The sequence below is a fragment of the Varroa destructor genome, unplaced genomic scaffold, assembly GCF_002443255.2.
Source record: "Varroa destructor unplaced genomic scaffold, Vdes_3.0 BEIS01000001.1, whole genome shotgun sequence".
Taxonomy (NCBI): domain Eukaryota; kingdom Metazoa; phylum Arthropoda; class Arachnida; order Mesostigmata; family Varroidae; genus Varroa; species Varroa destructor.
Window position 1 is genome coordinate 1165319 of NW_019211454.1, and position 26392 is coordinate 1191710.

Here is a 26392-nt window from a genome sequence, read left to right on the forward strand (position 1 = left end):
ATATGGAGAAATTATAATAATATAAGTTTCTCCATATATATAAGTACTCGTTATGTATCATATATACACATGTTCCTATTAGAACTTCGGTAAAACGTCTCGGAACACTTTGTGCTAATATCCTGATTTTAGGAAACTAAAGACGATAAATTACTACTACTAAATTGCGTTTAAATAGCAATTAAAACTGAGTATTACAAGTATTTTTATGGCGGATACCCTAATCAACTGTTATAAGAGAGAGTATCATAGTCTCGAACACAATTGCACTTTTTACATGCAGTATTACTCATGGAGTTGCGTGGGAGGATTGATTTCGCTGTACTTAATTGGGCGTGTACCACATGTGTGTATGTTACGAACGCGAACATATGGAACATGGTTACTTGTTATGCGTACTTGCGTAGCATGGAACACTCGATATATATATATGGCGCAGTTAACTTTTCCTCATCTCCCGGATGTTTGACTTCACCATGATCGTAATGTTACAAGCTTCAAGTTGAATCTGGGCTTGGGATTGACTAGCGCAGATACGCCATTCCTCCTATCTGCATAGAAACAGGCATGGCCACAACTGAAGTTTCGGCTGCTCTATCTGGCCATATACTGATCACACTGTTACAGTACATTCATTGGCCATTTCATTTTATGCTTTTCAAGAAGCTAATTAATATTTCACAACAGATAGCTGTCAGACCTTCCACAAATTAATTGAAACGTAAAAATGTCTTTATTATAATAATAAGTTCCATATAGTGCTCGTTTACGTCCTTCACGTAGATAATGAAAACTGAGCAAATCCAACACTGTATTAAGTATATGCAATATACGGTGGCTCAACAAAAGCGTTACATTTTCCTGACACGTTATTAAACCATCTAATTACTCACGACGAACCTCTACAATACAATTATGAATACCAATAAGTGATTTCATACGGCGAATCCATTAAGCAGAATATGACCGTTCCGTCGTGCGGGCGATTGCATCATCAAACTTGAAAAAGAAGAGGTATTATCTGTAGCGAACCCAAGCTGCTGCCGACGCATTGTGCTGGACGATAGTACGTTGGAGATGGTGTCAGAACGCATTGGAGGTGATGCAGAGAAGTACCCTGTCAGGCTGTCCGCCGTTGACCCAGGAAGACTTTCTCGCGAAGATCGAAGCGGCGAGTGGGGTCTTGGACTAGGCGACTGCCTCGGCAAGTGCAATGTAGTTGAATCGCTGAGACGACACGTTTCCACGGTCGCACTCGTTGACAGTCGGTCACTCCCTGCGTCGCTTCCCTGTAAACTACTACGTTCATCATCATCATTGGAGGGTCGGCGGTTTTCTTCGATCAGCGTCACAAGGTCTTGATGTCCAAGAATACTAGCAATGTCCTTAGCGGTATGACCGTACACGTCTGTTGCTTCAGTGTAGAAGCCATATTCGAGAAGGTAAGCCATAACCTCAATCTGGCGGCATTCGGCAGCTGCGTGTGCTGCTGTCCTACCTGCTGTATCCTTGTCAGCAAGATTGGCTCCAGCACGACGATAGCTCTCCAGCCGTCGAATATCCCCTTTGCGTGCTGCCGAATTCATGGATTCAGCAAGGGTCTCTGGGGGTAACGAGAGGTGCGATCCTCCACGAACGAGAAGGTCAATAACGTCGTGGTGATCCCAATCTATCGCTACGAGCAGAGGCGTTCTGCGGTCCCGATCGCGCATATGGACAGAAGCGCCCTGTTTTAAAAGGTATTCCACCACAGGGGCATTCCCTTCTGAAGCAGCAATATGGAGCGGTGTCCGGTAATCGTAGTCACATGCCGAAAGGTATGCTCCCTGGAATAATAGAATGAAAAATATCGATCGCTGAATGGGAACGATAATAGAGCATACCTATGTGATATATTGCATACATCGTGTCCATCTACGCAAAGATACGTACACAATAATAATATATGTATTTATTATGTAAACACATTAAGTAGTACTTACAAACTGTCTCATCACTTCAAGACGTTCACAGTCACCCTTAGCAGCGACGTTGCAGAGGATTGAAGGCAATAAGGTTGTCTTGAGCGCTTCAAGCTCCTCTGATGACGAGATGTTCATAGTTTTGGCAATTGCCGTAATTAGGTCCAAGTCTCCTTGGGTCTCTTTGACGACCGTCAGCTCCCCTCTCAGATTTGTTTGCATCATCTCCTTTTTGGTGGCAAGGGACCATTCTTTTTTGCTGAGAATGTAACCGAGCTTAGATAGGGCAGCTTCAGGAGTCATGTCAGAGCCTGGAACAACTCCCGCTTCCACCAGAGCATTACCCGTCTCATACACACCCTCGACACGCCCGTTTGGACATTGTGAGCAGTTGACGATGATCACACCGCGCATAGTCGCTCGGCGAATTTCGTCTAGGAGATCTTTGCGCGCTGTCGGTCCGTTTCCCGCTCCATAGGTCTGCAGGATGACACCCTCAATTGGCGGTGTCAAAAACGCTCGCACCTGACACGCAGGAAACAAGACTATCGTTAGACCTTGTACCACGCATGTTCCGCCCAGATCACACATGTTGCTAAATGGATGATTCTCTTGCTACTGATTAACTACAAAAAACAGTTCCACCATAATCCGCACAACGATCGAGCGGCATATCACCCCTACGACCAGCTTTGCTTTCATAAAAGCACAATTATCCGCTTTGCTGTTCATTAGTCTATAGTACCGCCTACTTCGTGCAACTTCGCTCAAAAAGCCAATTTACACACAAGCTATAACTACGCAGTACGCTTTGACCCCGTTTTACAACACCGAACGCTGTTCCTATAATCGTGCGCAAAGAGTTCATATCCGAGCTGTTTCCTACACCCTGTTTTACGCCCAACCCGACCTTTCGATCAAAGCCAACGTGGACCTGACGATGAAACACGCTCCCTCAATAAGGATATGCCACATACAATGGAAATGTAGAAGGGATATGGACACGTAGGCGCCTGACAACTGTACTCATTGTCAAAATACTATTAAACGGCGGATACATATGTGATATTGGTAAATTGTATTCCTACCGAAACTTATGCAAATTCAGCAGACATTAATGGTACGTACCACTGGATTTAACCGCTGCTTTTATTCCCTTCTCTTGGTTGCGTTACCCAATCTATATTGAACAATCAAGTCGTATTCGACCCTGTGTTACATAGTGGAAATAATTTTCATTGGTTCGGTAGTGCCGAATATCATTACAAGTAAAAAGCCATTGCGAATCATCTTGGAAATCCGAAACCCTTGGCTATTGCCGGTTTCAAGATAGAAATGATCCACCCACAATAGCTTTATGTGCCCACATCCTGTTGGCGGTCAAATGAAAATAGGAAGGGTATATAGTAGAGGAAAAGCTTTTGTTCATTTTCAAGGTAACCGATTGACTGCTAAATCAATAGCCTTAGAAAGATCAAGCTAATTAAATAAACAAATGCATAAGAATCATAAATTTACCACTTCAACGGTGATGGATGGGAAGAGACGAAGAAGTCCGACATTTCGGCTTAATGTCGAGTGCACTCGGAATTTATCGATCGATGCAGGTACCACCACGGCCTTCCAGTCGACGTTAATCTTGATACCTTAACAATGAACCATGAAATAAAGATTATCATAAAAACGTCTGATATTGTGCGTGTGGTCCGATTGGTTTGTCTCCAAGCTATTAACTTAAATACGAGCGATGTCCAATGCATACCTATTGTCGCCAGAGGCGGCAGATTGGGACTGCCGAAAGCGTCCATGTTGGATGCAGAATGTTTGGTAGTTCGATTACCCCTGAAGAGCTTGTTGTTGAAGAGTAGTGTCACTTCGGGTATGATGTAATTTCCGGCGATGATCAACGCATTTAGAAGGTTCTCCCGACCATCACTTCTTGGCTCGAACAGAGGAATCTGCGATCCCGTGATGATCACACTCTTTCCGAGGTTCTCTAACATAAAGCTTAGGGCTGATGCAGTATACGACATAGTGTCTGTATTTGAAGAGACCACGACAAAATATACGTAAAAATAATATATTTGAGGCGTGTCACGTTTGATTTTTCCGTTTTTGAGTAGATTTAGGTAAAACGGATTTAAAGAATTAAAAGTTCTTGTCACTAGCATCTGATAGTTTCTAATAGACCATATCCTATTTGCCGCTAACGGTTCGGTACGTGAAAGATTGCAGTGAAAGAGACGCAATGATTGTCGAGCCAACATAAAAAAGAAAAACTTCGTCGCATATCTGTTGGCATTGGGCCAAAAATCGCGGTGATCAAGTCTAAAATGTAACTAAAGAACGAACTAAGTCGAATATATTGACAGCAACGGATCAGTGAACACGAAAAGAGAAAAAAAGATCACCAGGATCAGTAGGGAGATTAGAATATTGTGACTGTATGAGCATTGCATTAAACGTACCAGTTCCGTGAAGAATTACGAAGCCATCGAAGCTCATGTAAAAGTGCTGTACATCTAACGAAATTCGGATCCAGTCATCCATAGTCATGTTCGACGAATCAAGCAGGGGTTGATACTCGTAGACCGTGTACACGACACGGAAATTGTCACCGGTATCAGGCAGCACGAGCGGTGGACAGTCGACGTTGGGAAACATCTTCTCAGCGTACTCGCTATCATGAAGCTGAGGATACGTTCGAAGTTTCTTCTCCATCATGGCAGGCTCTGGTGCAAGGACACCATTTTTGTTTTTGATCATTCCGATGGTACCTCCGGAGTACAGAACCAACACTTTTGACTCTTTGGCATCGCCTGGATTACGTGGGCTAACCATACAATCGTCGTTGAGAATAAGCTTTTTACGAATATAGGACGTGTCAAGTGATATCCGATGCTGTTGATGGCTTGATCCACACAGGCTCCCGCTCGAAGGTGACGAGCTCAAATTAGATGGCGATAGATTATTGGAATTTCCAGCCATTGCGCTTCGTTTTTAGAAAAAAATAAAGCAAAATACGAAAATAATTACTGCTAAAAACAGCTGTTATGTTTGAATGGACTTTCTATGGCCGCCGAAGAGCAGAAGCGAGGCGAAATACTCGTCACGTACGCACGAAGTCTCTGTTGTTACTATCGTTGGCGCTGGTAGTAGTGATGATTTTGTAATTTTCGTTGATGCTGTGCACAATTAGATAGCTGCATTTATACACCGCTAACTATGAAAGCGTTGTCAGTTCTCACTCTTTAGTTCTTTCGAATTTTTCGAGCACAGATTGTTCTTAGATAATTCACTGTTCACGCTGTTCAAACTGTTGTTGTTGTTATTATTATCGAGGTTGGACGAGCTCGCAAAAAAAACGTTAATAGGGGTAAAATTAGCGATTCCAACACTCATGGGCATAATCACAACCGGACAAGTGCAACACAAGTAGACAACGTTAATGCTTGTCGATAGGAGCTACCACCGTTTTGTGCGTTCGTTTAGAACGAACGAAGTGATGCTTCACTAGTGGCAGCGTCGGGATTACACTCACTCTGTCTAATGCTGCGTAGACAAACTTCGCGTCGTGCTTCAAGGCAGTACTAGACGTAAAACTCGAAGCATGAATTTGAACTCACTCGGATTTTTTCAATATGGCTGAGAAAGACGAATGGGTTTTTCACTCGCCGGTGACTCTAGCAATAAGATCAAACGACAGTTAATCAGTCAGACGGAAGAAAGCTACTGATAAGTGAAATTGAAACGAAAACGTTGCTGAGTACGAGAATGAAATAGCTAATTAGGATGTAGTAGAACTATGGCGCCCAAAGCTTTTTTCTGAGATTCTGGTCAGGAGGGTTCGCTTAAACGATGTTAATCGCAAGCTGTTTGGCGTTAGGCCTGCCAGCGATGGGTCGAAACAGGGCTTTTGTATTCTTCTTCAGCCAAAGGGTTCGCCGTAACTCGGGTGAGGCGGGCCCGTCGTCGAGAGAAAGGGAATGCGTGCGGATAACGGCCAAGTGGAGAGGGCTATACACCAGCAGCAGCAGACATATCGTTGCTGTTGATGGTGGCCAGATGACGCGGGCCAATGATGATGTTGTCGGTTTGCGCACGGTGTTTTTCTGAAGGCTGGTGCAATGTGTGGTCTAGTTGCTTCGCGCCGACAAAGAACACTTGCTTATAGACGGTGCAAAAAAAAACTGCATCCGCAACTATTGCTTTACACTGGGGGTTTCGTACGGTCACCCTCGTTGTCGTTTCGACCTTCTGACGATATTGACACTAAGAGTTTCCCAATGCCTATAGTCAGCGGTCATTTTGAACTCGATATTAATAGTGCTTTGGCAGCGCCATTTATTCTCTCTGCAGTAAAACCAGCATGGGCAATGCGACTGATAATAGAAAGATTGATTCATCTGTAAGGTACGAGCGGAGATGAACTACTAGCGATGTACAGCAGGTTAACTCTGTAACTAGTAAAATAGTTAAGCTTAGAATACCGTATTCACATAAGGTAATAGCATCCACCTGGTAAACCCACGGTTCAGAACCGTTAAATTCAGTCGTAATATAATGCCGAAGTTAAAGCCGTATACGTCCTTTTTAGTAGAACATTTCAATGGGCTTTGCGCCTTAAGTGTCTTGTAAGCGGAAGCCCAATCCTTTTCAATTTGTTTCCAGATATATCTCAGGGCTTTATTTTGAACGCGGCCACACGATGTATTTATTTCGAGATTTAAGTCGTTAGGCATTCCATCAGACGGCTGGCTCCTGCCAATTCGTGTTTATTTCGAACAAATTCGAGTTTTAAGCGCCACGCTCTCCACGAGACTAACCCGTTTTTTAGAACGAATATGAATTTATTGGTTCGATATCGAATATTATATCATTCTATATCTAAATCTGTTCTAATTATATGAAGTACCTAAACGTTTACGGTCAGTTTGTGGAGAGGGTCAAAGCTATTATATGCCGTTATTTAGGCCTACGGCGTTTAAAAGTAGCTATAAAAACTAAAGAGCTTAGTTAATAGCAGCACTTTATCTGACAGCGTTACCTTAGTTCTATGCGAATAACAGAGCCGGAAAGCCGTCCTTCAAAAAAAACCTGTAGTTTGCACCGACGGGTTTTTCTACATATTTTCAACAAAATCAACAGAGTTGAAAGCGTGTGCTAAATTAAAGCAAAAGTATTTAACTAAATTATGCCTCTACCATAGAACTACTGGTCGGTTCTCAAGACAATTTTCCCTTGTTATAGAAATGCAGCTGTTAAAAGAAACGTCGTCCCACATCTATCGAGCATGTAATGAAAGGAAAATAAAACATGTCCTTCTCCGTATCAGCCTTTTGTATGCCGTCTTTTTCTATTGGCCTGTATCAACCCAGTTGTGCTAGACGGTTTATCTGCAGATTTCTGTCAAGTAAATTATTTCAGCAAAGCACGTAAAGTCAATTAGGTACGTAACACATGGACGCTGCAGTCATATTTTTGGGAACGACGTGATAAACGTTGGCGCTGGCTACGATGCAAAGTTGCATATTCCAGTATTTCACATGTAGAAGAAGACGCACAATTAGGTTCCAGTCTTCTTTCGTACATGGTAAATTTTCATCGTTCGTTTAGGAGTCAGATGTGCTATTAGGAATATACTATGCAAATTCATTATCTGCCGAAAGCTTTGTTGTCGCCAAATCGAAGTTGAGACAAATTACTCGTTGGCAATAGTTTATGATAGAACCTGGAAATTTTCTTCTCTAAGACGAATGACATAAAATGCCCTCTCCCTGCTGGCCATCTTTGCCCAATGAACGTTTGTTAGTAAAATTCATTATCATTCCAATATTTTCTGGTTTCGTTAACCTCTATTTGTGTCGCTTCTCGTTGATCGCCCTCTTATAGAATAGACAGATGGACACTTATAAGGCGGTTGCGCCCATCTGAATCACTTCGCTGCCGAGCCTATCAAAGTGAATGGAAAAACTTTGGTGATCATAGCGACTCGATCGGTGGATGTGCGTGCACTAATCGCTATTCGTTTATGTCCTAGATCGGGTCCTACTGTATAGGCTTTTCGTTTGTCTAAAGTTTGTTGTGGAATTGACCTATAATAATGACACCATGAATATGACACATCTCACAGTAAATACGTGTAAGAGCCTGAAGTTGGCTTGAGTATCTTAATGGTAAGAGCTCGAGAATCATCTCGCGAATGTAATAAGAACAACAAGTGAAGAGAAAGCACTCCTCAGGCAAATGATACCCTCTGTAAGATTTCGTCCAATGATTGATTAGATTGACACAAGATATGATGAAAATGTATAGTAGCATATAGACCTTTAGTCAACCTAACATAAGCGCGATAATGCCACACCAGTGGGAGTAGAATTCTCAGCCGACTGTCATTTAATAGCCGAATCTTGCCTGCTGATGCAATACCAAAAAATCCACTCGGCTTATAGCACAATTGAAGCTTAAGTGGACCGTTGTGAAAGAAATTTACAATGTTGATCGACGCTCCTGATAGAAATAGAAGAACAGAATGTTGGGGAACCTTGCGAGAAGCGTCACGATCGAAGACGTATAGTGAAGATTCCACTATTGGTGAACGAGCGTACAATGCATAGTGCATGAAAAAGGAAGCCAGCGGACATTTTCTCGATGGCCTATAAAACGGTCACCTATAGCTATCAGCATCGAATAGGAAAGCCCAAATTATGTCTTTGGCTAACTCGACGCAAAAAATTTGTCATCGGCACAGGAGAGCTGAACAGCGGCATCTCCATAGAAGCGCATGATCTAACGCGTTGATACAATTAAGAACTCGTTCTACGTGTTGTGATGCTTCCTTCGACGGTAAATTTCCTATATAAAAACCATAGCCCTTCTTCACGTCTCCGAATATATTCTACAAGGCATTTGTGTGTGGCCAACCGTTTCGACCCCCCGAATACTCAAGTAATAACGGATGTCACTAAATAACTGATGCAACATAGCGAAAGACAAATTCATTGGGCCCCGAATTCAGACAATCACTAACCGGCTGATGCAACTGTCTGCCATCTGAACGCGGCCATGCGGTCACCGCTAGCAAGTACAACAGCCCTGCTGATGCTATAACAGCGGCAGCGGTACCTGTTATACATCAGACCAGATAAGCTACCGCTCTAACCAAGAAATGAGCGAGAAGACGAAAAAAACACCGCAGCAGAATAGTGTTAGCTAAAATTACCGATTTACGTTGTTTCTAGTCTATGCCCTGCAATGGCCAACTTGATTTATTCTGTAGTAACGCTTACTTCTCTATAAGCAACGCATTCAATTGCCACTAAATCACGCTGCAGGCCATATATATATATATATATATATATATATATATATATATTGAACTTCACTACATAATTGGCTTCTAAGGAACTGTCTTGCATTTAAAAAAAAATAATAATAATAATAATAAAAGCTCCACAGCACTCTATCTGAAACGTAAATAAATTTAGAGCATTCAAATAGAAATTGCATTGTCAAAAACAAGCCGGAGAACTATATCCCCAGCCGAGTGTCTGAAGCTCATGAAACCTTGAATTTCTTAATATCCGATCCAATTTTTTATGCAGGTCGTAGGGACAGCGGCCTTTTTCAACACCGTTTGTAGTTACCGATACGCATTCTTCCGAGAAATACGCAAACGCGATGATAATAGACGTTGATACAGTTTGCGTCAATACGGTACTTCCTAGTACAGCATAAGAAGGTTTTGAGATTCTGTAAAAAAAAAAGTTGAACGCTTGTCGTATGTACCACTTTGAGGCTTCGTAATTAATCCTTGACTTTCTGTAACGTCCTCCGACAGCCGTTTTAATGCCAATCATACGAACGGGATGGCTGTTCGTTTTGGAATTAAGAATCTTACGATGTGCGATATCGATCTGAGGGTCTTTAGCACCAACCTTCGGCATTTTCTATAATTATAAACCATCCATAACTAGATCTTAATGCGTAAGAAACTATTGTGGTTAGTACGTAACAGTATTAGCCATAGCCCGTACAGATAAGGTTATTGAACTTAACAACAGCCAAGTTGTCTCCAACAGTCGAGAGCACTGCGCTGGACTTAGAGCACCGGAACATTTGGTACCTATTCTCAATATAAGTTGCGGGCCCTTTAAAAGTAAATAGGCTCTTTTGCATGCCGATAAAAATCAATCTGAAAACATGTCACAAATCTAATTGATACGCGTATCAGTTGCATTGCTATCAAAATAGTAGAACCCGTCTCTCGCAAATGTGTTAAGGGACACTTGAGGTCGCATAAGCGTTTGCGAACTCGCTCATTAAAAGCTATAGATTCACTAAACAATAAGGATAGCCTCAGATTAGCTATTTTAAAAACAATGTCCCATCGTTTTTGGGTACGCTGATTTGGCCAGTCGCATACTTTCCATGATTCTCTGAGTTTGTACAGACTCTATAAACCGTGTCATGCAAACTCTCATATTAATTATGTATAGTGTCTGCTGTTCGTTAATGTTAAGGAACGACATAAAAACAACGGTTTTAGTCAGTAAGTTAAACTCAACAAATACATACACCTAGGAATCCGATGGTAAACCAAAAACTAAGATCTCACGTTCTACCAATGCTCCACGTGTCGGCACGCACGTACAGTGGAAGATGGATCTGTCCAACGGGCGTCAGTAACGTGGCTTTTGCATGGAAAAGATGGACGATTAACTGCGTATTGTTACTGTCAGTGTACCACATTATTACAGCTTCTATTACGGCTAGTGGTTTGCCCGCAACGCTCAGCACTACGATGTGACAGGTTTTGATAAACTGTCAAAATTCTGTGCTCACTTGCGGCGCCAAATCGGCCATTATCCCTAATCATTTGCCTAGTAGACTCCGTTAGTAATTTTCTAAAGAAGAAAAAATATCTATCAACGTCAGTTTTCCTTCCTGTTTCCTACATAACTACGGACGATAGCCAACACTGAATAAAATTCAACAAACAATATCTGAATCCGGCTGACAACGAGCCAGTCTGCATTGTGGTAAAGCTCTATGCCTTTTTTTGGCCTGTGCGTGTGTCTAACTAATAAATATAATACGCCTTCGCTGCATCGCAAGACCACAATCAACGCACACTTTCATTCAGCGTAGCACTGACATGACGTAGTCAAGCTAGCGTGTCTTGCTCGACTGACCGCTCACCTATCGGCCGCTGCCGATTAGCATCATCACAGCTGCGGCTGTGCTCCTCGTGTCGATTTTGATTGCGCTCATCCGCGTCACCCTCAGAATAAGAAGGAACAGAGGGGTAAAGGGGTAACGCGAATGAACGGACAAACGAACGGCAATGTGACCTTTATACAAACAGCGTGGCATCGTAGTGACGAGGCTCAATAGTTTGCTGCCAATCATCTAATAAACAGATAAACACATACGCGCCTTCAACTAGATAGGTCATTCACTACAAAGAACAAAGAAAAAATACGATGATAAAACAGTGAGAGGAAACGACGAAAAACCACTACCCAATGAAACCAAGCCTTCTAACGGTGTCGTCCACAATGGCGCCACAGGCGGAGAAGAGCACAAAGGAGAAAAAACGCGGTCGGGAAAGCCGCAGTGACGTCAATAATAAGACATATACACACAGGCGGCCATTAACAAGCACAGATGGTCGATTCGAGCGAGTCGAATGCAGTAGCGACTGGCGGCCCTTCATGCAAAAGCCACAAACGGTGAAAGCCTACGAGCGACATAACAAAAACAACACAGTGGGCATTGTTTTGGTGTCGTCAGTTCTCACCCAGATTCTCTTGTCACGTGAGTTAAATGCGTATTTTGCGTAAGAAGGCCACTGAAGAAGCGATTACACAACATGATTAATCTATTTCGGTAGATGTCACGCGAGATCCGAAACTTGCAACCGTCTGTGAGGCATTATGTCAGTCGTGAAGTCGCGTTGAACTAAAATAGCTCTCAGTAGTTTGTAGTTTCTCGTAATAAAATGTATGCAAACCTAATAATGATGAAAGTTGGTATTATCTGATGAATGAGCGTCCTTATGCTTTACACGGATTATCTGTCAGATTATCTCAGTCCGCTCGCTAGAAAATAACCCCAAATTAGTCACTGTAGTAAGTCAGCATTTGTGTGTTTCATGACTGACGTGCCACTCGTATTAACATTACACTAACCACGATATTGTTACAGTCTCATATTTGATCGTGGATTGCTGATTTGATAGTGTTTTATTATGCTAAACTAAGCCGCCTAAATAACAATTTCTAATATTTGGACGGTACTTTAAATAAATACGGAGTTTTGTGAATCTTTAATTCACTAGGTGCGTTTAAGGCGGTCTCTACCAGGTACAGATGTAATACCTTTGAAAAAAAATTGAACGAAATACAATAGTTTGTTTTACAAGAAGGAAGTTTTACAGAAATGATACTACTTTAACAAGTCGATATATGTGAGGTAGATCTTGCGAAGGCGACAAAGTCGATCTATGGACATAACATTAGAACCCAGAACCAGATTTGTTTTTTCGGTTTGTTTAATTTATGCCTCAAATACCAAACGATAGCTTAAAGTTGAACCTGAAAAACAATCGTAGTTAGCTCGTACGTATATGAAATTGAAGTAAAATATTTTTCATTAGAGGTTCATTGAGCCTAGAATTAAATGTATGACGGAAAAGGCCGAGGTATACAAATCGCGTTTTACACACATTTTTTGTGTATCCCAAAAATGGTGAAAGTTTCATTGCATTCACTTGTAAAACCTGCACTCCATCGCTAGAAAAGTTCGTTTGTTCCACACAGGCCCTGCCCAAACAGGCCCAGTTTTTCCGATAACATTTCTTGTAATTGTTATTGTAACATTTTTCCTCTAGCCAAGTAAATAAGCTACGCTTACCTGTAAAATAAGTGTACAGCATAAATACTAGCAGTGTCTAATTTTGTGACTGGTCCTCACGTTACCACTACTCCATCAAGATACACACTATTTACGGGTTAGTGATATTTTGTATGCCATTTACATTCCGAGAATCCTGTTAACGACTGAGCCAAAGCAAGAATTTTTGGGTTGCCATTACAGATGTAGTTGCGCTTCAAGATCGCTACTTTTTGTCGAATCATATATTCATAACAGAACCACTGTGCTTATACCATCGAAAGAGCATCGAGGTTTTTCTACATATTGCGTCAGTAGAAAGGATAACGACAGTGGTCCGTTAGAGCAGCGGCACGTACTGTTCATATTTACCTGCACTGTTGGAGTCTATCCCATCCGGCAATCAACTTCCTTCCATGTTCTAATAAAGGTCTTTTTTCCATATTATCTCTAACCGTAGTACAAGTCAGTGTTTTGCATCAGGTTTCGCTCTCCACTTCTACTAGCGTACTGAAAACAGAACCTTCCACTTTGAGATTGCATCATTCGTGTAAGAGTGGACCATCAGAGAGCCAGAAGCTGGCCACAGGAAAATCGTAGTGACAAGATATTCGACTCCTTTCCGGTTCTTTCTTTACTTTTTGTTTAGTTGATAAAGTAAAAGAACAACGCGAACAGGGATAGTGAGAAAAGGGCCAGGCACAAAAGATGAATCTCTGTTTATCTTCTTATCATCGCAAGACTGCCGACTGATAAGTATCTGTGTAGATTGTTGTGATTCGATGAATTCGTTGCGGTCAGAGACGACGCATGTGTACACACACCGAATTCATCACTCGGTATTTTCTTATTCGATTTTTCATCTATAGCTCCAGACATTGCAGATGGTGAATCCAACGCGTTGATATTTGAGCATTTTGTTTGGTAGACTCAGTCTGCTGCTTCTGTTAGCCTTACTCTGCAAGCATGTCAGACCGTGTTTCTAAATGGTCACAGAAAACAGAAAAAAATCGTTTAAAGAAGGAGTAAAAGCTGCATGTAGAAAAAAAAAGTAGTAATACTCTATTCGACGAAACCTTAACACCCCAGCAGACTATTCAGCCTTTTATCCCTGATAGACAGATAATTGTCAATTGCTAAGTGCAGTGTCGCTGTATAATAAATTGCATTGTCGTACATGCTACGTGTAGTTGTACGTAAGTATTGCACGTGTAGTTGATAAAAAAAATTAAGTCAGGTTAACAGGTCTAGAGAGGGTTTAACGACACATTAAAACATTAGGGTATGAACTGCACGAACAATGTCATCCCCTGAAAATAAACAATAGTCTTGCAAAAATAGGAAAAAGCGCATTCTGAAATGACGGTTCAAACGAACTTAAAAACATACATAAAGCAGGGGTTTCTGTTAGCTGACAGGAGATATCTATACAATCGACCGATAAGCTTTTGACTATTCATGGCAGGCGAAATGTTGCCCTATAGGATTTTAGTTATTCTTTTCATGTGTTTTCAGCATTTTTGATCGAACTCAAAAGAGTGAGAGAGGTTGAAACACACAACTCGAAAGAGTTTGCGAAAACGATAGTACGTTATTATTTAAGTAGACACTAGCCGATATGTTTGAATAGAACAAACACATATAAGTAAATTATATGCAAAAAAAAATAGATACCATATTGAGCGCTGTTCTCGTCCATTTCAACCCTTTCGTCCGTTTTACCAAAAACCTGAAGCTTTCCTAATGTACGTTGTGCCCTTTCCTAATCTCTGACATTCACTCATTCTCTGTTCCATTGCCTCTTTTTTGTTACCGCACGGTTCGTGTGCTTTCTTATATAGTTTTTGGTTATAAAATTCCAGTTCTTGCGTTGTCCAGATACCAGATGACCAGATACCTTCAAGTTAAGATACAGTGCGTCTGTCACGCTACATCTTTACCCATTCTCTAGATTTTCATACCAATAAGCTCGATTTTCGGCCCTTCTGCATCATCAATTGTTGACTGATTTATTCGGTAGGTATTGCCCCATACACATAGCTTTGTATGAATAAAGAAATTCATATACTGTACATGATTTTTATTTATTAGTCAGATTGTATGAGGTGATATATTTTTGAGGTTCAGTAATCTATTCTCGTTGCACAATGCTGTGGAGTGACATATTCGCCCGCGTGTTTTCTGCCTAGAGGCTAGAAACTCCGACCCACTTTTAATCGCCGCGTCCAAAGTGCTACATTTCACAGTATGGAGCTTGTCGTTTTTTATGAATCTCTATTTATGCAAAAAAATCACTTTTGCCCACAATTTGCATTGCCCAACACTTATACATATTTCTAGATAAATGGTTACATCTTTCATCAGTTCTGCTCGATTACCTACACAGATCACATTTCCACAGGTTACTTCATTTTGGAAAATACTGTCCAATTTTTTCGGCAGCCTCACTGAAAATATTGAAAATTTCCCCAACTTATTTTCTTTCTCTTGCTAAAATCACGATGTAATCGGCAAAGGACACTTGGCCTTAATTCAAATCTCTTTCTTTTTATTAGTAGCATAAACAAACGTTCTGCCTAGTTAGAGCATACACAGAAAGCATTGATACTTCTTGTCTTAGCCCTGTCCAAATGAAAGGTGCTGGATTAATATTTTTAGGTTCGCGTACACATAGCTACATTCATCTTATTCTTTCGAAAGATTCAATGGACGCTTTATGTAGACCTTCCTTGGTAATCGGTCATAGCCTTTTTCATTATTTTGCATCATACGCCTTTTTTATGCCCGGGAACAGAGTAATTAGAGTATTTCCTGACTTTTTGGGTAATGTAGTAACTACGGCCACTCACACAAGTTGTGTCATCATCATGCGTCATCGGCGACACTTGAGAGGGCGACGAGCGTTCCTTTTTGCAGAGGCTTAAGCATCCAAGTCACCAAGGCTGCTCGTTGAATAGCCTCTGTTAACTAAAGAAATAAATTCGACGTTTCACTCTGAATCCGCTTTTCATGGTTCAATCAGCTCTCGTTCCGATATGAGTTCTCGATATTTACGCAAACACTGCTACAGATACTGCATTCATTGTGTTTGTAATGGTGGAAAATCTACAATTTACGAAATTTAAGTTGTCTTTTTTTTTTTAATATAAACGTCAAATGTTTAACGCTTAATCGACCTGACGTTTACATAATTATTATTAACCAGCTCAGGCAACTATTGGAGTGACTTGTTTTTGGCAAATGTGCAGCATTTACACTGTCCTCAATACCGAATCAGCTACCTGATAAATATAAACTTAGCGACTGTTTAAAATGTACGGTTGAGAAACTAGCCTATTATACCTAGTCTGTCGTTTTCCTACAATGAGCATAGCCCATAGTTCTTTCTTGTCCTTATATTACATAGAGATGGCAACACAACCTACAAACACAACCACAGACATATCTGTTCTTTTGACAGACGCACTCTATAACGAGTAGTTATATAAGCTCTAATAATACAAACAAAAAGGGAAAACGCATAAGAATGATCGCGTGTTCAAAAAGCCTCTGATACCTATTCTCTTCCTCTAATATGCGGAGTACTTACATAGCAAAGGTTGCAAAGTAAAAGCACTCTACCTCGATTGTGTTGGATCCTCTTACGTACGAAAATCAATTACGTAGTTTTTATCATGAAGTGATCTTTATCTCGAACACTATCTTGGATAGTGGGTGGAAAACCCGAATTTAGAAAATAGCATTTGCATTTTTTAAAGCTCTGAAAATAAAACACCCAAAGTTTGCGAAGTAAAGTATTCATTATACTTACACCTGCACCTACTTAAGTACATATTAAGCTGTGTTCGTTGTTCTTATAAAAAATATGGACTAGGCGCTTCGAACTATATCTGAGGGTGGATTGTACGTCTTTTTCTTTTAGTGATAGACGACTGCACTCTCCGAGGTGGGTTGACGTGATTTCAATGGCTACACTTTTGGGCATTTGCTTTCACGTCTAGCGCAGATCAAACCCTCCCGTGCTTTTCCTAGTTGACAGTGGTAAAGTAACTCAGGTAGGTCACTATACGTTCTTCTTACTAATTGAATTCCATTAAGTGGTTATTAATTATCATAGACTAGAAGGCACTAGCATAGCTTACATTTATCGATGCTTTCATTAACAGTACTCAAATAGTTCAAACACTTCTAGACACCTAAGGTTCCAATGGAAATCTCTAACAAAAACAGTATTTACTTACACACACTACCGCTGCTACACAACAAATAAATCAGTGTAGCAGCGGTAGAGCATTACGTAGTAGATGAGCAACGCTAACAAACAAATGTCACAATGAATAGTTTTTTTTTTTCTATTGCTCACTCTGAAGCTGTGGACACCTCACCCATGGGCTAATATAATGCCATCGCCTACGCCATTGTTGAATCGTCAGCCCACATTTTCGTGAACTAAAATGACAGATCGTACGGCCAACCATTGGCCGCGTTCATCGGTCCAAAGTAGCGACCGGCACCAGTTCAGTGTTTCGCATAACCCCATAGTGTAAGAGAAGCAAAAGCGATAGCGTGTTGCGTGTGAATGATGGATAAAACGTTTAAAATTTTACATAACTACCTAACCGAGAGGAAAAACAATGAAGCGCGGTATCCGCCGACCAAACATTATGGAAGTTTAAACATAGCCGAAATTGTAACAGTTGCCGCAGTGGCGCTGGCGATGCCCTACACGGCTAATAGTTATCTCAACAGCGGTACTCAAGCCACAATGACGAATCTGTAGATATTAGTTCGGTTTAATTGATAAATTAAGAGTATCTCGAGAGACATGGAGTCTGCGCGCGCAGTTGTTTTACAATCGATATATTTTATCAGTATAGCGAGCAGCTTAGTTAGTCAGTGATCATTGGATGATATTCAGTATGCGCACAAGTGTCATATTCACTTCTGAATAAACATGGCAGTGTTACTACAGGATGATAATCGTTACGTAGCATATAATTAATTATTAGTGAGAAACTGAGAAAGTTGACTCTGCATGCCTGCACTATAGTACCTTTTGACAGCAAATGTTTGCTTCTCTAATGCCAACATATATATGTATATATATATAATGCTTCTCTCTTTTTATCTCTTATATAATATAGCAAGAAAAAAAAAAAGTGAAAAAACAATTTCTTACAAGTGTAAGCTGTTAAAAGAAGGCAAAAAAGAACTGTTAAGCTGTTTAAAAGGAGGCAAGCTATCTAAACCCGCAAAATATGGCAATCGAACACAAACGCTTAAGGTGCCAACCCATTTAACACTTACGATATGATGAGCGTTCTGACAGAAAGAAGCAGGTCACAATAATAAATTATTCCTCTCATTTAAATAAATAACTAGGCCTTGATTCATCCCTAGGAAGACTTGAATAAATATAAACATGATTTATTTCGCTCAGATATGTGATACACGGCTTTTTGAACGATAAGCAAGATTTGTTTATTGATGTTTCATAGGTTTCAAAGATGTTTCTAACCATTTCGACAATTCTTATAAGCACACATACACTACAGGCTTAAATTCCTTCCCGCCATATACGTAGGCATAAGTTGATCTATGGCTATGCAAGTCAGTGCCACATATCTTCTCTGTTATTGTGAAACGTAGACATCACTGTGCATTTACAGCTCATACTACACAAGGGCTTTTACAAAATAAACTACAAGTAGAACTAAATAAAATGCTTCCAATGAAAACGAGTGCGCAACACGTACGAGTGAGCAACCGGAGCTCGCAGATGCTTCACAGTAAGTAGCAATAATTAAAACAAGGTGCATCTGATAAGTGCCGCAAGGCAAGAACATTTATGGGATGGGGTATCTAAGTTAAAGGAGGATTGTGATTGTCTGTAGTTGTCCAAGTGTAGGCCACTTAGCAAGTGCATATATGCTGTGCGCGTGCTAGGATTACCTTCAACATAAAATGGGGCAGTTTCAGGCGCTGCCCATTAGTAGTTAATCGAAATGCGAATAAAATTTAGTCGATATAGTTGAATAGATAGTAACTCCGTTGGTATATTCTCGAGGCGAACGATTGTATTGCGGAGCATTTTGTGAGACGATCATTGAATAGCTGGAGAAGGTTTCGTGTTAGTTTGCCTAGTTACGGAATCTAAAACTAAACATCAACATTCTATCGAATTCTAGATAGCTCAAAATGACTTTTAAACCAGAAAAAAAAACTCTGATGTGACTCGGTTACGATGAGGAAGGTTAACACTAATGTTACTGATTTCGCGAGTAAGACATAGTAGAAATAATCACACTGTCAAAGTGTGAAATCCAATCTGAATTCATTTCTGGAAGTTAAGCTGAAACGTCAAAGAAAGGTTATACAGGCGATTTAGCAGGAACACGATGCTACAGCTTTTCTTTTTGTGGGATCGTGTTACTCACTTAAAAAATAAACTGGTTTGACCTTGAAGAATCACGATTTTATCGTCTGCTTGCGTAACCCATATGTATTCATGCGCACCGGGATGCGCGCGAAAATTGAAAAAAAAATACTTCTAGTGCGGCCTCTAGTCTTCTTCCACCACTTCTCGTGCGAAATTAATTCATTTCTCGCATAATTATGATACCCTTAACCTTAATCAGCATAACCTGGTTGATGGATTTGTCGTAGAATTGTATGCATCAAACGTAAATAACAGTGATCTTGGCGTCGTCCAGGCTACTGTTACGCGATGTAGAAAGACCGGAGAGTCGGTGCATTGCCCGCTTTGGTTCTCTGTGTTGAAACTGTATATTGCACATGGGACAAATATGCTGACGAAACGTTAGTATTCACCACTTGTGATAAATAAATGCAATTAAGTTTTCGTTATTAAGTCACAAGGATGATCAGCCTGACATTATGAGACACGGACTATTAAAGGCAAATAAAATGTTAGAATATTTTACATGTTCTAGCTATTATTTATCAAAACGCATATCATAAGCTCCCAATATTTGAAATTTTATATATATATATATAATTTCAAATATTGAGAACCAATGAGAATAAATTATATATATAATTTGTACAACAATTAGACACAACACAAATATTTAGGAGTTTAAAATTGTTCCTGAATCGCCTACTGTTGTTTTTAGCCTTTATGATGATAGCCTTAAAGATCTCAGGACCAATGTTATTTACGTTTCACATCTGAAAGGCACCATGACTATAATCAAACATGTTATGGTGAGGGTTCGGGTGGATATTACGAAGCATTACTGAGCATCTATGCATTAATATGCGCGACAATAATATCACCGTGTTCTGCATTGTTTAGAAAATAATTGTGGCTTTATAACGGGGTTAACCTTGTCGATTTTAAGGTAGCTTTCCTACCATCTATTTTAGTTCTTTTTCACACACGAAGTACTAGCGAAAACTTCAGCCTTCTCAAGGATGTTTTAGCCTTTCCAACGTATTAGATAGCTTGCATCTCAAGTCCATATTAAAACAAAAAGGAAGTTGCATAAAAACGGATCTAGTTAGCTCCTCATAGACTTAACATTTTTTGAGGATACTTTCGAGTTACTATATGACCACATCAGAAACATTCGTGATGTTGGTCTGCTCAATTTTTTATTTCTCTGACCTTTTTGTTCTCCGACGTTCTAAAATACGCTTCTGAGCGGGGGTTTCACTACTTCGATGTCTTCTGAACACAAGGGAAGGGCCCTACTCTGGACCGCAGACATGACTCTTAACAGATGGGCCCTAATCATCGTTTGTTACTATAACTCGTTACTCGATTTGTTTTTGCATTTCCTCCTAATTTTAAATTCAAACTTGGTGTGGACCTACAGCTCCGTAATGGCGGCGTCTAAGTTTACTGACCAATGTAATTTTTTTGAAGCTTTAATCAACAAAAGACGAAATAAATTTTAGGGCGATAGAAGGATGTAGAATAATGGCTAGAGCTCAATATATATTCCTACCTTCTACGCCTAACGTGCCATAGTATGCAATCCAAGAGATCGTATGCGTTTATTATCTGAGAAGGGCACACACTTGGCTTCATCTAATCGATAACGCCTCATTCATAGTTGTTTCGGACAACTGTCGCAGTGAGGTTGGCAGACTGTTCTTTACCTAATTTGACCTTATGAAGGCCGGTAGAAGACTTACAATTGCATTATTATACATACGACAATATATGGACACGCGCCGTATGTGAAAATTAACTTACATCGTCAGGCTTCCAACAGACATACAGCTCAGTCGCACTCAAATTATGTAATATAAGCATACAATATTAAAAGGTGGTCAGTGTTAAAGCAACCGGTGTATCATAGTGTTGACGTGCACGTAACTCGCTTAAATATGTTTTCAAAGGACAAAGGGATATAGTAAGGCATCCAGAACACTCGCCAAATACAACGCGGGCACGTTTCCAGCTTACATTAATCACTATATGTGTAGTGGATAATTACTCCAGCTGATTTGCAACCGTACTGTAATAAGCACACCTATATTTATAGACAATACAATAGCATACCACGGACCAGGCAATCTTAATCTTTATATATATAATATAAGTCAAGGCTTCTTTCAAGGAGCTTCGGCACATACGCGTTCTTATAAAAACTGATGTTATATTCTATGCTTTCATATAGATTTGACAAGTGTCTGCGTTGATATAGGTTAACTAAACTAATCATATATAGCAAACAGCCATCTTCGACCGCGTTAAAAGTCCACTAAAGAGAGCATACAAGGGAACCAAAGCCCTAAAAACCCTTTTCTCGCCTTCTAAGCTAGCTTGAAAACTAGGTTTGATCGGTACTGGTGCAGACAGTCACGCCGAGTTTTACAACACCGGCTAGCATGATTATATGACAGTTCACAGTAAATGAGTCTAAAGCTGTGCTTTCCTAGAGGATTAATATAAGGTAATTAAATAGTGGATTTGTGTCACGTTCCAAACTGGCCAAAGTGGAACCGCCAAGGCCACTATCAACCAGTAAAAACTAATTACATGAATGGTTAGTTACTGCTTGAAGCTTCCAGGATTTATGCGGTAGAGATTATTAATCATAAGCAATATGCAAGTGATTTGTTTTTGATCGAAATTCTGTCAACCAGAAAACTTCAATCCTGCACTCTAGGCCTTTTATGATTACTAAGTAAACACAATATTAAAAATCGTTGCGTACGTCATGGAATGTCCAGAGTCATGCAGTAATTAATTTCACTCGGATATGCTTTGTATTGTTAATACGAATATTATATTTCTAAATACACAAGCACTATTTTTGCCGTGCCAATACTCTTAATACTGTAGACCGCTGCAGACATTTTTATAACCGATTGAGGCTTGAGACAGCTTGACTAATTTGATAACTGGTATCTTAGACGATGTCATGTTGACTGGATTAAACTGCCTAAGAACGCTCAGTTCTCGCACTTGACCACTTTCATTTTCAGTCATTGGCACTGAAGACTACTGATTATTGTATTGACAACGATGTGCTATTTTTATGAGCTACACTCTAAACCACTTTAACATTCAATTATCGACCACATATAAGCCATATTTTTACAAATGTGTTAACGGTTATGATTAAAACATGTAAAATCCAAGCAAGTTAATGTACGCTGCAAGCCGCTCATCCAAGTATATAAAAAGTTTACGCTGTTTTAAGTGAATCGTAAGAAATTTAATATCGAGTAACCTTCAAATTGCGCGCCACTAGCAGACGAAATTTGGCTCATAAATACTACGCTATTCCAAAAACTTGTATGTAAAGGCCGTTTGTGTTTACTTCCGGAAAAATAATTTTAAAACAAAAACATATTTTAGTCGTTAAGGTCAACGCTCAGTGGTCAAGTTTTCTTTCCTCGAAGGCCACCGCACCGCGTAAATTTATCGAAGAGTAGTGAAGAAATTGAGCAAGGAGGCCTTAAGCGACAATACACTATGTAAATTTTGCAAGCGTTTCCTGAACAGACATTGGAAGGTTGAAGACCAGCTAAAGGATAACCAAATATCGAAACCATAAACAAGAACGCATTGCCGCAATCAAGGAAGCTTTTTACGAAAGTCAAGCTTGGAGTCTGCTCAAACTGTGATTTTATATGCAGTGTGTTACAGAATTATAATCTAAATACTCAGAATGCAAAATTGATTTAATAATTGGTCTCCTGCAGGCCGCGTGGAAATGCGTGGGGTGCATTCCACATGCAATTTGCAGCACTTCCATTAACAGTGAACATCCTAGAGCATACGGTTGCCAAAGATAAAGCATGGTTCAATTTCTACTGCCAACTAAAGAGAAATTAGGCTAGAAAATGGCATTATTCTGGAAAGAATTTGAGTTCGCTGGCACTATGGACTCGAACCTAAAGTGATGGTGGTACTTGTAATAGACATCAGGGGTATTTGCTTCTATCGGCTTCGCCGAAAATCGCTGAAACAGTAAAAGCAACCCGCTATCTCGAGTTCCCCAAAAGACTTAAGGATTTTTGGCCAATCCAAGACACGCAGTTTGGGTACTTGATAACAATTTTAGATTTTATCGCCATATCTAGATTAGGCGCAAGAATATCTAAAGTTGGTTTCAGTCCACTAATTCTCCCGATTTAAGTCAATGTTGTTACGAGGTCTTCCATGTCCTAAAAAAGGCAACTCTGTCAATACATTTCGAGAAGCCAGAGATAGAAAAAAAAAAGTTCAGAAACTAATAGTTTCTGAACAGCCTCATGACAACGCTATGGCAAATGTGCAAAAAATAGGAAGTACCTCTAGCACATATTAAAATGTAATAATTCCGGCCCAACTAGTTAAAAACTTCTTCAATTTCAATTCGTTTGTAGCATCACAATGTATCATCTAGGAAATCCTTAGAATCGACTCGATTTATTCAAATCCGATATTCCACTTGAGCAATCTTCCATTCTTACTTATAGACAAATGCGATAAAAAGCCAGAATGTTACCGCTTTATAAAAGTCTCCGTTCACAAAATATTGTTCGTGCTCACGTCAAAGAAAAATTTTCTGCCCATATCTAGTTTGCAAAAATGTACTTTTTAAGCTAAGCTGAAAAAATCAAGTGCGAGAATGCACGTAATAATGTTAGCAAAAGAGTAAGAAATACAGACGGCGGTAGCTCTAATTAGCACTACTGAAATCAAGGTATTCGAATTCTTCTGGTAGACTTTGCGCGAGTAAATTAAATGAAGAGCTAATGCTGCTCCAAAGTTAATACGGTGATGTAAAAAAAAAAAAGCTCAAAACCTATCCGGACGCATGAAATGAGTCCATCCCTATTTGAAATAGCTCTGACCATGAGCTGAAAACTTCCCTCTTTTTTCGGAGTTTTTTTTTCCCGGTTTTTATTCACACCTTCAGGAACTGCTTCAGCGGCTGCTTGAAGCAGGAAACTTTTGTTAAGCTTATTCTTAACAAATTTCAATGCAATACCTAGTATTTTGTTGGGCTGATTTAGTTGTTTACCACGAATCGCACGTGTTTTACATAGAACTCAAAAATGCTTCTTTAGATCACGTCGAAACTAAAGTGCATGAGCAGCTAGCAATTATAGCTAGGGAGCACGAGCCATTATGCTTAGTTTTCTATTCTGTTATTTGAGATGGGTGTCAAAGATAGGTGTCGTAAATAATCTCGTAGCTCTTCACATTCCGAAAAAATCAGTGTTAACGAGTGTCGCTCTAGCGATTAGATTAATTTTTTGGCAAGTAGAAAGAAGACTGCAGCTCGATAGCTGCGCATTTTTTGATAGTTTTGCAATTTTCTTGAAAACGTATTTTCTAATGTTATGCGACGCAGAATACAATCTCTCGTAAACAACAGCTGTAACCCAACCGACGAGATTGAAAGTATGATGACGTTTTTATTGACTATATTTCTAGATACCCTAAGATAAATGCATTTCGCAGTAAAAGACTTGGGTTCAAGCCAATGTTGGCGCATTGTATCTTGCCAACTAGTATCTTATAATTTACCACGATAATTGTATCAAAACTATGCTTGGATTTCCGTCTTAATGAGGAGAAAACATGCCATGAAGCAAATGTCTTCAATACGTCTTTATGGAAACTTTCTTCAAACAAAAGGGACGAATCAAAAGAGGCCAAATGGTCCGCATACTCATCGAACTATGACGAGAAGCTTGTTTTCAATTTCGTTCCTCAGCGACCAACACATCATTTTGATACCGCATTATTAAGGCCACGGCATCGAGTATTTTATGCCCATCCTTGGCTTTTTCAATCTTTTTGTTTTCAGAACTTATAAGTACCTAAGATTGTGATTTGAATAATCTGCCATAGTTTGCTAAGAGGCTGTGACTTGCTAAAGAACAACGATGATAACACGTCATAGATCTGTCTATAAGCTTGACGGGATACGTTTTTTGACAGTGATGTCTCAAAATTAAATTAACGAATTAACTATCTACTTTACTATACTGTAATATACTTACAATATAAGGCAGGCACAATGCTCTAACTTTTACTCTGGTACGATACTTCATAGTATCGTATAGACATAGTATACAAATATCATAACAGTTTAAGACTCCCGTTTTGAGCTCAAAATCCACTTCGGATTCACTCGAGAGTCGTACATTTGCTATTATATAACAGAGCAGTTTCACCAGTCTAACGTAGGAAAAATTCAAGTTGCAATATATCTATATGTGTGTGTGTGTAAGACATTTTTAAAATAAACATCATATAAATGGAAATAAAATTCAATGTTCGGTCCCGCATAAGAGTCAACAGTAAAAAAACACTGTAGGAGACAGCTACGCTTCCCCGATTCTATGCTCATCCTTTAACATATACAAAAAGCTCGCCAGAAAAAATCGCTATCGCTCGTACAATGTATTGAGAGTCCCGCCGGAACGAGGTTCACCGCTCCAGAGAAATTCCGATTTGTTACCCAGCCCAGATTAAGGATAAAATTTATTTGAAATGCTCATGCTGTCCAGACCAATCGAAAGCATGATTCTGATGGGGCTCAATAAATAAAGTCGTAAATTGATAGCTTCGTTTTTTCAGCACATATTCACCATGACCAATGAAATTTATTAAATACTGTCCAGTGGCCGTACGAAGACGTTTTTTCACCGGGACTTCAGAAAATCCGGTCGGAAGAATCTCTAAAACTGCCGCCCTCTCTAGTGGGAATAGGAGAGCGCCGGCGGAAGCGTTTTTGCTGAAATCAAGTCGACCTTTAATCCTCGATCTTAGCCACGAGGAAGTAAGGAAGCTCCATGCAGTTTTATATCTCATAGGTGTAGACAGCACATTGTTGTAGGCTATACACAAAATACCATTCTCCAACACCTTCGAATTATATCGAAACGAAGATACAGTGTGTTTCTTCTTCTTATGTTTGCTTGGCAACCGAAATTCGAATTAGCTTAGATGAATTTGTGGAGCTGGTTAAACAACATGGTTGATGCTGGCTACAAAAGAAAAATTAGATCACATAATATTAATTTTGTATGGGACAATAGAGTACTAATTCCTC

The 26392-nt window shown here is 39.9% G+C and overlaps 2 protein-coding genes across 3 annotated transcripts; one reads left to right on the plus strand and one right to left on the minus strand.

Annotated features, from left to right (window-relative positions):
- Positions 1-107: 107 nt before the first annotated feature.
- On the minus strand, positions 108-6247 carry LOC111255257 (L-asparaginase-like). 2 transcript variants are annotated; one of them, XM_022817020.2, is made up of 5 exons: positions 4430-6233; positions 3724-3999; positions 3480-3607; positions 1983-2486; positions 108-1826 (listed from the first exon to the last, which is right to left on the minus strand). In XM_022817020.2, exons 1-5 carry the CDS (start codon positions 4947-4949, stop codon positions 936-938), a joined length of 2319 nt encoding a protein of 772 aa, XP_022672755.1. In that variant the 5' UTR covers positions 4950-6233; the 3' UTR covers positions 108-935. The 2 variants fall into 2 exon arrangements, with proteins under 2 accessions (XP_022672755.1, XP_086843484.1); XM_086987358.1 differs by lacking the exon at positions 3724-3999 and having other exon boundaries at positions 4430-6247.
- Positions 6248-10551: 4304 nt separating this feature from the next.
- On the plus strand, positions 10552-19800 carry LOC147758106 (uncharacterized). Its single transcript, XM_086987363.1, has 3 exons — positions 10552-11780; positions 16780-16912; positions 17228-19800. The coding sequence occupies exons 1-2, from the start codon at positions 11489-11491 to the stop codon at positions 16815-16817; spliced, it is 330 nt and encodes a 109-aa protein (XP_086843489.1). The 5' UTR covers positions 10552-11488; the 3' UTR covers positions 16818-16912; positions 17228-19800.
- Positions 19801-26392: the final 6592 nt, after the last annotated feature.

Coding starts and splice junctions, on each gene's coding strand:
- LOC111255257 (XM_022817020.2), bottom strand. CDS start 4,949: ATGGCTGGAAATTCCAATAATCTATCGCCATCTAATTTGAGCTCGTCA. Junction 4,000..4,429: donor CGTAATTCTTCACGGAACTG/GTACGTTTAATG, acceptor CTTCAAATACAG/ACACTATGTCGTATACTGCA. Junction 3,608..3,723: donor GCCGCCTCTGGCGACAATAG/GTATGCATTGGA, acceptor TTCATTGTTAAG/GTATCAAGATTAACGTCGAC.
- LOC147758106 (XM_086987363.1), top strand. CDS start 11,489: ATGAAACCAAGCCTTCTAACGGTGTCGTCCACAATGGCGCCACAGGCG. Junction 11,781..16,779: donor CACCCAGATTCTCTTGTCAC/GTGAGTTAAATG, acceptor TTTTTCTTTTAG/TGATAGACGACTGCACTCTC.